The 11,811-nt window shown below is 33.2% G+C and overlaps 1 protein-coding gene across 1 annotated transcript; it reads left to right on the top strand.

Annotated features, from left to right (window-relative positions):
- The first annotated feature begins 840 nt into the window (after positions 1-840).
- LOC123888010 (transcription factor MYB3R-5) lies at positions 841-9,830 on the top strand. Its single transcript, XM_045936939.1, has 9 exons — positions 841-1,169; positions 1,550-1,717; positions 1,913-1,964; positions 2,188-2,245; positions 4,462-4,556; positions 4,638-4,741; positions 4,959-5,087; positions 5,384-6,522; positions 9,453-9,830. The coding sequence occupies exons 2-8, from the start codon at positions 1,563-1,565 to the stop codon at positions 6,510-6,512; spliced, it is 1,722 nt and encodes a 573-aa protein (XP_045792895.1). The 5' UTR covers positions 841-1,169; positions 1,550-1,562; the 3' UTR covers positions 6,513-6,522; positions 9,453-9,830.
- Positions 9,831-11,811: the final 1,981 nt, after the last annotated feature.

The following is an 11,811-nucleotide window of genomic DNA, read 5'->3' as shown; positions in this document are numbered from 1 at the left end:
TTTCCATACACATGAGCCAAAAATCGAACCCCTGACCACATGCTTAAGGGGACCAAGACCCTTACCACTTGGACTAATTCATTGTTGGTGCTCTTAATCCTACTTTAACGAAACCTCGCCTAACCTTTGTGATTTAACCTTTATATTGAGTAAGTTGATTGCATTTAAAGTGGAGTAATTCATTAATGATCAATGATTTTATTCAAGTGATTATATTCAAGTGATCATTAAACTCTTAAAATAAATTATTATATTTCAGGGAGGGTTTACAAGTAACAACACAATAGATCATAGGTTCGATTCACAGCTCATTGTAATAAATAAAAAATCAAGACCAAAGCGATATACCTAAAAATTTCATAGGGACTAAAACATATATCACTTTTTTTTATAGGATAATCAAAAACAAAATTTAATAATTTTATAGGGACTAAAAATAAATTAAACAAATTGTCAAAAAAAAATAATAAATTATTCAAAAAAATTTAAATACATTCAAATTATATCAAAAATATCAAATTATAAGATATTTTGAGTTTCCGTAAGAAAAACATACATAATTAAATCAAGTATGTAATTATTAATTAATTAATAAAAACTTATTCTCCAAGATTTGTTTTCTTTTTTTTTTGAAGGAAAGATTTGTTTTCTTTTTAAAACCCTAATAATTACATCTTTTTAAACCACCAAATTAGTTAAAACGTTTCCTTCCAAGACCCAACATCTTTCAAAAAAAACCCTCAAAAACAACATCTTTCTCCTAAATCCAACGGCTAAAAATCATCCAAAGATCCAAATCTTTCCTTAAAAAACTTGTTCGACAATTATCGCCGTCACGCCTTAAGTGCCGTTTGAGGTTCAAACTTTGATTCCCCTAACGTCTCCGTTAATTGACGGAACATTAAAACAACGCCACACACTTGTAACGGTAAGTAACGGCGACGTCGGTGCTAATCCGTGTATACGTTATACGCAATTCACAAATATATAAAAACTAAATATCGTTTTTTTATTTATTTTTATTAAATTAAATATTCAATTTTTCATTGATTCAACGTTCGAGGTTTTTTCGAAACCTTAGCTTCGCGAGAGAGAAAGAACAATTCTTGCTCTCTTTGTTCTGTTCTATGAGCTTCAGTTCAATTCCCGCCACTTCTGTTAAAGCATAGGTACTTCACTGTTCGGAGAATTTCATGATTTATGTTTTTTTTTGTTGTTTTGTTTATGTAATTTTACTCTTTGAAATTAAGGGTTTTTCTTTTTGATTTGATTGAGTTTTTGTGTTTATTGTTATTTAGAATATAGGGTTTCGATTTGGTATTGGAAAAAACCGTTTTTTTTTGTTTGTTTGTTTTGGTTTTTGTTTTGGTCTTGGATGAAGGTTTTGATCTGATGATAGATTCTGAGATCTGGGTTTTGTTTAAATTTGTATTGAAGGGTGAAAGTTTTGAAATTTTGTAATTTGAGCTTAGTTTTTAGGGTTTTTGATGGTTGGTAATTGATGGGGTTCTAGAGGATTTGTTAATTAGGATTTTGGGTTTTGGTGAAGGTTTGTGAAGGATATGGAGGTGTATTCAGAGGAGATGTGTTGTTTGGAGAATAAGCAATCGACAGTTGCTTCTTGCTCGTCTTCTGAAGACAGTGGCTGTGGCAGTGCAATTCAAAAGTCGCCTGGGATATGTAGCCCCACGGCTACTTCGACATCGCCCTCACATCGGTAACATTCAAGTTCTTTACTTTTTAGATTGATATGCTAATCATGGATAATTCAAACTTTTATTGGCTTAATTTCACACATTCTGCAATAGTAGCTGATTCCCTTTTATACCTGTTGAGAATTTATGCATTTTGAGAAATCGTTGCTGTGCCGATCAAGTGTTGATTTACACCCTATGATGATATGTTTGTACAGGAGGACGACAGGTCCTATAAGGCGAGCTAAGGGTGGTTGGACAGCAGAGGAGGTTAGTCTTTTCTTATCGAAGAATCTGTTTTGTTTTCCCTTCCCCTCATTTTTTGGTTTAGATATATGTTCTTCCTTGTTGGAAAATCTGATTGAATTGGGAATTCAGCTCATTTGATTTAATGTCTATGAAAGGCGTTACATTTGTCATTGGCAATTACCATTTGCTACTGTCTGTATATAAGTTAATAACTTAATATTAATTGTTCTTCAATGTATTGTAGGATGAGACATTGAGGAATGCTGTTGCAGCTTTTAAGGGAAAGCATTGGAAGAAAATAGGTAAGTATTTATATTTAGTATTTACCTGAGTTAATGCATTTGACATCACTTATTATTGCTATGTTGTTTTTTCCATGGATACATCTAGTTCAATAATTATGTGATAATGAACTTCGTATGTGATAAAACTTGAATCAGATTTAATGTTGAAAAGTAGTTTTAAATCCTGCAAGAAAAAAGTAGTACTTTTTAAATGTGTGGCTACGATAGAACCTTCTGAAGATGAGGTTGACTTGTGAGTAATAATGCAGAAAATACATTTTTATACAGAGGTATAGGGATAGCATAAACACTGCAGTTTTTTCTACTACTTCACCCAAAATAATTGGGCTACATCTATAGTCATCACCGCCTGTGAGATTTTCCATTAGTGTATCAAGGAGTTTCAAGTAACATTACTTTAACCACCTCTTGGCTACACCTAACAAACCAAACTGTTTGCACAAACTAAATTCTTTATTCAGCCTCGGTGGGCTTCTTCCACTTGCGATTTTTTCATTCAAAGCTAACTCATGCATATTATACTTTAACCATACTTATCTTCTCAATGTGAAAAAGAGGATGATGATCCTGATTCATCTTATGTTGAGTATCATGAAAATGAGGATGCTCGTAGATCATATACTTTGTGGTTTCTTGGACTGCTTTTAATGTTTTGTGGTTTCTTGAAGATTTTCAGTACTGATTTTGTTTGATTTTAATTTCACTGAAATGCACAAGTATACAACAGGGGTCGACACACTTAAGTTTTGCCTTAACAATTTACAATTGAAGTGTATATTTGAATTGTTAAGGCACACAATAAGCTTTGTTTTAACTAACTAAAATACATCAAGAGCACACAATAAGCTTTGTTTTGCAAAGTTCCTTATCATCATGTATTGTAAACATATCCCGGGAAAAAGATTGCATAACACCACGAGGTCTTCATTTTGGATTTGAGTCAAGATAATAGTAGATATAAATGATCAAGACAGGGTTTCCAGGATCAAATGATGGAAATTGATTATGAAAAAAGAAGCATTTAATAATGGTTGTGGGCTAAAAAAGGACAAAAATAAGTGGAACGGGCTAACTAGAACTAGAAGGATAAGGAAGGTAGCAAGAGACACTCGGCGAATCAATTTTTATACCAAAGGGTAAAATTTCATGGTGGTGTTGGACAAGCATGTAACAATAACATAAGGTTAATTTTGGAAGGGTGTGTTAATGAACACGATCCTTAAACACTAAAATTAAGGACCAAAATTCTAGCTTCTATTGCAGAATTAAAAAATCTAAGGTGTGTGAAGCATTAGAAAGGATGCATAATGGTAAACAAATTGAATTGGATAATAAAGTTATGGAAGAGTCTCGGAGAGAAAAAGTGGATCACTAATTTGTTAATGAGATTATAAGTCTGAGATAAATCTCGACAAGTGGAGAGTATACTTTTCACGGATAATGTAATCATATTTGGAAAGTTGAAAGAAGAAATAAATGGTAAACTAGAAATGTGCATACAAGATCTGAAAGCACACAACTTACATTATAAATAATAAATGTAAACTTACTTTATAAATGTAAATAAGACATAAAACATAATATATGAACTACAGTTTAGCAAGAGACATACTAATTCTTTCTTAGCAGTTGAAGAAAATATAACACACAACAAATCACACAATTTTAATATCGTTAGTCTGTCATATAAAATGATGGAAAGAGATGTATGTCACATATTTCACATATTTCAATTGTTATTTGTGATAGAAAAGTACCTTGACACATGCTTTCAATTTGTAGAATAGATCCATTCGTCATCTGTTTTAAAATAGAAAATTCAGCAGACATTTTAGTCTTCAAGGAAATGAAAATAGATCCATGCTGTTATTTAAAAATTATTTGATTATTATTTATTAGTTTTCTTTGTACTATGGTAGAGCCAGAGGTTATATTGCAGTTAAAACACAATATTATAATTCAAAAGATATAAGCTTGAACAATACTTTTTGTTAGTTTAAATTGTTCATGATACAGAAAACGTAGAAGGAAAACCACTAAAACTAGAACTTCAAACTTTTTTCACATTGTTCATTATAATATTTCTTTTAATTTGTTCTGCGATGAAGAATCATAATGTGTTTGAACATAGTAATTTGTTCATGTGCCTCTACCAAATGCTTAATGAAAGCATATGCTCATTTTATGACACTGGTTTTAAATGTGGAATGCAGCTGAGTTTTTTAAAGATAGATCCGAAGTTCAATGTCTGCACAGATGGCAAAAAGTTCTTAATCCAGAGCTTGTTAAAGGACCGTGGACACAGGAGGTTGAAACCTAGTCCTTTTCTTCTTCTCAAATTGTTTTACAGTTCTGTTCAAACTCTAACTTCTCTTTCTTGGCTTTACAGGAGGATGACAAAATTGTTGAACTGGTGTCAAAATATGGGCCTACAAAATGGTCCTTGATTGCCAAGTCTTTGCCTGGTCGAATAGGGAAGCAGTGTCGAGAGAGGTAGGTTAACCGAAGTTTGTGTCATTGTATTTATTTTTGCATCTTTTTAAATAATTTTTATTGATAAATGTTATTTTCCGTATCATTGAAATATAAATTTTAGATCGATTACTTGGACATTACCATCAACTTTTAAATTGATGACTTCATTAGTATAACTTGCTTTCAGTATTTACAACTCAAATCATACTGGTGTTTCCTTTTCTACTGTTCTCAGGTGGCACAATCATCTTAATCCTGACATAAAGAAGGATGCCTGGACTTTGGAAGAGGAACTAGCCTTGATGAATGCTCATCGTATACATGGGAACAAATGGGCTGAAATAGCTAAGGTCCTTCCTGGAAGGTATGCTTTCTTTTTATTCGTTAGTTGTGCTAAAATCATGGAATGAGATCTCTACGTTATAATTGTGATGTGAAATAAAGATAAAAAAAGTTAGTGTCCAGAAAAGTACTGCGTTATAATTGTGATGGAATGAGATCTATACGTTATGCTTGAACCAGAAAAGATAGGACAACATGTTGAGTGTACAACATCTGAGAACAAGTTGTAAGATATATTTTGTGATGTGAAATGGCATGCCATTTTATGTATATTTATGACAAGTGCTAAGATTTATCTTTGCAAATTTTCTTCTGCAGGACTGATAATGCAATAAAGAACCACTGGAATAGTTCTTTGAAGAAGAAGTTGGATTTTTACTTAGCTACAGGAAAACTTCCCCCAGTTCCAAAAAGCAATCCACTAGTTGCTGCCAAAGATACAATTAAACGTTCTGCTACTAAACCAATACTTGTTTCATCTAATAAAGAATTAAATGTCGCTGTCGACACATCGTCTGAAACCACAGCCATTAGTAAGCCAGATGACAGCGGCAAGAACCAGTTTGAGTCCTCAGGGACAGCTAGAGACGTAGGCGATTCTTCAAGTGTACCGACAAATGAATCTGCTGATTTTGACTGTGTAGAATGCGAGCCGGGACCATCCAATGTTGATCTTGGCTGTGGAAATTCAGAACATATATCAAGAGTCAATTTTGGAACAACTTATGGGCCAAAATCTGAGAATTCTGCACTCAATGGAAACCCAATAACTGAGCATTGTTTAAACAATGGTAAAATGAGCAATAGCGATAGCAGGTTAATCGGGACATCAGCACAAGAAAATCATACTTTTGGTTCTTTGTATTATGAGCCACCACTTTTACCTGGTTCAGTTCCTTTAGATTCTCTTCACTTAAGTATTCTCTCCATGCAGAATGATTACTGTTCTAAGATGTCACCCTTGGGTTACATCACTCCACCTCGCGCGAGGGATAGTGAATTATGTACGGAGACCCCTGAATCAATATTGAGAAAGGCTGCTAATACTTATCCAAATACTCCTTCCATATATAGGCGGAGAAGAACTGGAGACCAACCACTTACTTCTCCTAGTAAAGTTTTAAAAGTCCACAATGATTCACATGCTTCTAATGAACCGGATAGAACCAAGAATAATTCTGATTCTGAAGCTCGGACGTTGTCTGACAGTCCTGCAAGCCTTGACAATAAGAGTGTTAATCTCAATAATAAGGCATTCAATGCATCTCCACCATACCGATTAAGAACCAAACGAACAGCAGTTGTCAAGTCTGTGGAGAAACAACTTGAATTTGCGTTTGACAAAGAGAAGAATGATGACAGTATGAACGCAATGGAAAAATCTGCAAAGAGGAGCAATGCTATGACTGAGGATTGTCTTCATGAAAGAAAATTGGTAGTGACGTAGTGCACAAATTGTAAGTTTTTGTTAATATTGCTTTTTAAATTTATCATATTGTTTTCTGCTTAAGCTATATGGTATCATATTGTTATTATTTGATATGATTATAACATTCTGTTTACTTAAAATATTTTATTTGTATATATGAAATTATCAATGATGGTTGTGGTAATAGACAACACAATATCTTTTGTATTGCATAACTTCTTTTGGCCGAGAGTCATAGTCCTATTACAACCTATTACAGTGGTATCATTCAACCTTGTTTTTTTTTCAACATTTGGAATGTGTGTTTGTGAAACTTGCAATTATTTGCTTGAGCACTAGTCTATTTTCTTTTATTTGCCCATATAGCTTTAAAATTCGATGCAATAAGAAACTAAAACGAAGCTAGAATTTAAACATGAATCTTTTGCTAATATTGTTGATCAACCCCATGAAAATTTGACAGGAATTATGGTCAAGTTAGATTAGATAATGTGGGTTGCAATGAATTGTAAGTACTTACATAATTGAGTGCTACTGCTTCTGGGGGTTTCCCGCATGCAATCCAACTAATTTGAGTTGGCTTATAAAACCTTAGTGCTTAACTCGTCAATGTTGCTGGCCATAATTGTCGTGACAGCTCCGATAGGCCATAGCTGTGATGAAAAATATCCAGAAATCTCTATCCATCATGACCTACGCTGACAAAGCACGTCCATTAGACTTGGAGAGTGTTCTCTGACCCATTACTGAAAGTCCTATGTCCATCTGACTCCACATGCTCCCTTGTGCTGCGAAAAGTGTATTGCTTCTGCAGCTCATGAAAGTTGCGCACTTGCGCTGGAAATTTTTTCAAACTGCCTAGTCATTCTTTATTATCTCCATTCCAATAGGCATGTTCCCTTAAAGAAAAACAGAATCCAAAAGTTTAAAAAATTAGGGCTTGTTTGATCGTGCTGTTGTGTTTATTTTAGTTTTGAAAAATTATTCTATAAAACAATTTGGAAAAGAAAAAAAAACCAAAAAAGGTGTGATTATATTAATTTGAAAACAGAGATGATAATACAAGAAAATCTGCGTGATAACTTTGTCGTGGGAACATATTTGAAACTTTAAAGTGGAGAGTGATGGTTGGTGATGATGTTGGCGGCCAATATTGCGGCAACAACAGTGAAGAGTGTCTTATTGCTGCGGCAGAGAGTGTTGAGTGACAATAGCAGTCGTGGAGGGTTTTTGGGTGGCCATCGACAACATTGGGACCAATCGATTTGAGGGTGTTAAGAAACCACAACAATGGCGGAAACAACTACAGTGGAGGGTACTGAGTTTGGTGTGGCAACAGAGTGCTGTGTAGCGGCAATTATGGAGGAGGGTGCTAGTGGAAATGGTGCTGTTTTGAGATGCAATAGCGATAGGTGGTGGTGTCGAGCAACGACCATCGTGGCGGAAACAACTACTGTGACGGGTGTTAGGTGGCAATGGTGGAGTATCGAGTTGTGACAGTGGTAGTGGAGGGTGTTGGGTTGTTGCAGTTATGACGACAATGGTGGTGGAACATGTGGCAGTGGTGGACAGTGTTGGGGACAGTGTTGGTGAAAGGGCTAAGCAATGACAACGATAGTGGAGGTTGTCGGCTGCAGTGATGGTGGAGGGTGTTATGTTATGGGGATAAGAAGGTGCTAGATGGTGATGACAAATTGGCAACAGTGGAAGGTGTTTAATAACAACAGACAGTGCAAGGCGGTGATGGTGACAAAAGGTATCAAGCGGAGGTGGTAGTGGTAGCGATGGTGAAGTGGTAACGATAGTAGTAGTAGTTAAAAACAATGATGTAGCGTCAGGTAACAGTAGATAAGAATATTAAAAAGAAAAAAAGTGAAAACCAAAACAATATAGTAGTAGTAGTTTTAAAAAACTGTAAACAGAAAACTAGTTTATCGATCCCATGGATACCGAGTTACTGACTCAAAATCCCATTAAGGGGATGATTTATTTTGCATTTCTCTGTACTCTTCATTAAGTCTAAGAAACTAAATGGCAAAAGTTCTTGACAAGTAAGCTACCCCGATTAACCCAACGAAAAAGATATGACATTACTGTTGAGGATAGAGAACAATGTAATAAAACATACTACCGAATAATCTCATGAATATGAAAGATCATTCAGAATTGTCTTTTATTTATAAAAGCTTGTGTTGAATTAAAAAATTCAATTTGGCCATTCTATTCACAGTGGATAATGCAAAAGAATGTTTTTCAGCTCCATTTAATTCCTTAATGGCATCTTGTAATATGACTTACCGATCTACATGTTCCCATTAGTTCCTTAATAGTTCCTTCTCCGGAGTTCTCCCCTCGTTTGAATATGGGGATTCTGACATGAGAACCTCATTCTTCTCAATAGCCCGCCCATGAAAACCTAGTTTGAATAGAACACATGCTATTCTCACCCTAGACCAGTCATTCAGTCAACTAAATCTTTTCGTTGAAGTAGTTCCATCGATGAGAGCGAAATGCCAGTACTGCAAAACTGTTAAAAATACTTGCATTCTTATGCTGTTTGCTATAATGTATCAAGCGAAGGCTGCAACGATGGATAATGCTTAGGAGGTGGTAGTGGTAGCGATGGTGAAGTTACTGTTCTACACATTCATCAATAGCTAGTTACTTTAAAATTATTGGGTGTTACTGTTCTTGCTGATAGTTACTTCATTAATGGAATCTCATCAAAAGTTTTAAATAACAAAGTTCCATTATCTCTTTTAGATGATAGGTTTAGTTAGGAGATATATATTTTGAGTTGTATTATTGATTGCTGACACGGTTTTCTCTCAAGTTTACGTTTATTTAATTCAGCATGAGATAATGTATTAGTCATTGCAGTTTTTGTTTCCTGATAAATTTATGGCTTAAGCTGTTACGATTTACGAATCCTAATAACTATGTTCTGATTTGATGCAGGGATTAAGGCTGGTCATGCTCTTGAAGCTGGCTGATTGTTTCTCTAAATTGATAAGACACAGTTTTACCACTTTTTACCAAGTTAATTCATCAGATTGCAGAGTCAAAATGACTTGGCACTTATCTACTTGAGCTTTGGCGCTTTTGTTTCCATCACACATCAACATAATTCAGCAAAATTAGATGTCTACTATGTGTAGAATAAGGATTGATAAATTCCATTTACATGTTTATAGATATATTTATTATTTTTGTACAGTTACATCTTAGAAAGGTAAATCTTCTTAAGTTTGATCATTGTTTTAAGATTTATTCAAACCCTTAACAAATAATTCACTGCAATGAGTGTAAGTTTAGTGCAAACTTTACACAGAAATATACCGTGTCACAATCAAACTAAGTTATTACTATTTCAAACTAGAATTAGAACATGTTATGTTTATCATGAGATTGTCCTCATTTTGAGAGTTGAGACTATTCTCAATTTTGTGAGGCTATCCAATAAGATTATTGTAGCAAGAGCCATATTGATGATGAATGTGTAGAAATACAATTCATGATATTATTGCACAATTGAGAGGAAGAAAATGAGAACTCAAGACAAATGATAGAAAGTTAGAATAATGAGTGCAATGGCTAATGAATACTTCTATGAATTTTCATTGATTTATTTATTGTTTATTGATTTATTCATGATTTATATTGCATTTTCCAGAAGAAAACCAAGCTAGTTTCTCGGATTTTAATTTTGAAAATTAATTGATCTCAGGACAGAACATCTCACTAATATTATTTTTATAAATATTAGATGAAATAATACGGTAAAATATTGGGAGGATATCTAGCCTGTGAGGCAAGTGGCGAGAGGTCTGTTACGGATAAATATACTTGTAGTCGGTTAGAAGAACTCGGATTAGGGATAGATATACTTGTAGTCGGTTAGAAGAACTCGAGTCTAAGATGGTAACAAGAGAGAATTAATTGCAATACGTACAACCTACTGGTAACTATTTCTCCTTGAATTCTTAATCGTGTTATCCCAGTAGTAATTGAGCATGAAGAGAAGTAAAATTATCTTCTTTCTTCTTTTTTTTTGGTAGAATTATCTTCTTTCTTTTATTATTAAACTATATGATAATACCAAAAAAAAAAAAACTATATGATATGATGTAATTATGGATCTCATTCGTAATTAAGTGGTTTGCAGTAATAGTTGCTCGAAATGGATAGTTTTTTTTTTTTTAACATGAAAATGAAATTATTTTAGTTTATTTGGATTTGTATTATAAAATATTGTCTAATAAAATAAGAAAATTGAATTATGTTAGTTTATTTTATTTTGAGTATGTTTTATAAATTTATTTAATTTGAAGTTGTTTTAAAAATAGAGTATGAAATACTTTTCATAAAAAATTGATAATTTTGAAAAAATGATATCAAGGATTAGAACCAAAAAAATGATACAATGGAATCCACATGATGAATGATGAATGTATTGTTTGAAATAAGAAACGTTTAAATCGGTCTCCCGTAATAAAATTACACCCCTGATTAGAATTTCATCCCTTGAGATGAAAAAGTGGGGAATCTCGAGTTTGAATTCCGGCTCTTGCATATTGTAATGTCCAGGGTCGGTCCCGACTATTTTGAGGCCCATCTAGAATTTTAAAAATTAACCCTTTAGTAAAAAATGTAAAAAAATTAAAAAGAATAATCTTATTTAAATTATAAATAACATTAATAAAATAAAAAATAGTCATTCATGTAACTAACATAAAATTCATCTAAAAAAAAAACTAACAAAAAATATTCTTTCATAAAAAAACACAAAATATTTTTTTTTGTCAAGTAGTTTAGTAGATAGAAATTCAACCTTTGAGGTGAATAAATCAGAAAATCTGATTTCGTACCCCAAACCCTACATATATAATATGATGTACTTACCAACTGGACTATGTTCACATATCAAAATACTTATATTCTAATCAGACAAAATAATCTTAATAATATAAAAAATAATCATCATTTTAATATATTTTTTTAGAGACTTACTACTATATATATATATATATATATATATATATATATATATATATATATATATATATATATATATAAGAGGCCCCTAAAAAATGGAGGCCCAGCCCGGTAGCACATCTTGCACAACCTAATGGTCTGGTAATGTCTCTATCAACTAAGTTATGGTCACGGGGACTTAGATGGACCTCTCTATTTCTTACTCCTTCCGTTCCTTTTTACTTGTCGTTTTGATAATTTAAGGTTATATTTTGTCTATTATACCTCGTGTAAATTTCAAATATTTAGGAGCAGTTGTTGAAACCGTAGAAGATTTAATATA

Source organism: Trifolium pratense, linkage group LG6, assembly GCF_020283565.1.
Source record: "Trifolium pratense cultivar HEN17-A07 linkage group LG6, ARS_RC_1.1, whole genome shotgun sequence".
Taxonomy (NCBI): domain Eukaryota; kingdom Viridiplantae; phylum Streptophyta; class Magnoliopsida; order Fabales; family Fabaceae; genus Trifolium; species Trifolium pratense.
This window is presented reverse-complemented; position numbering and strand designations above follow the sequence as displayed.

Bases quoted from the DNA above. Each gene is read 5' to 3' on its own strand.
- LOC123888010 (XM_045936939.1), top strand. From the start codon at position 1,563: ATGGAGGTGTATTCAGAGGAGATGTGTTGTTTGGAGAATAAGCAATCG. The intron at 1,718-1,912 runs GTAACATTCAAG...ATGTTTGTACAG, and splicing joins TCGACATCGCCCTCACATCG to GAGGACGACAGGTCCTATAA. The intron at 2,246-4,461 runs GTAAGTATTTAT...TGTGGAATGCAG, and splicing joins AAAGCATTGGAAGAAAATAG to CTGAGTTTTTTAAAGATAGA.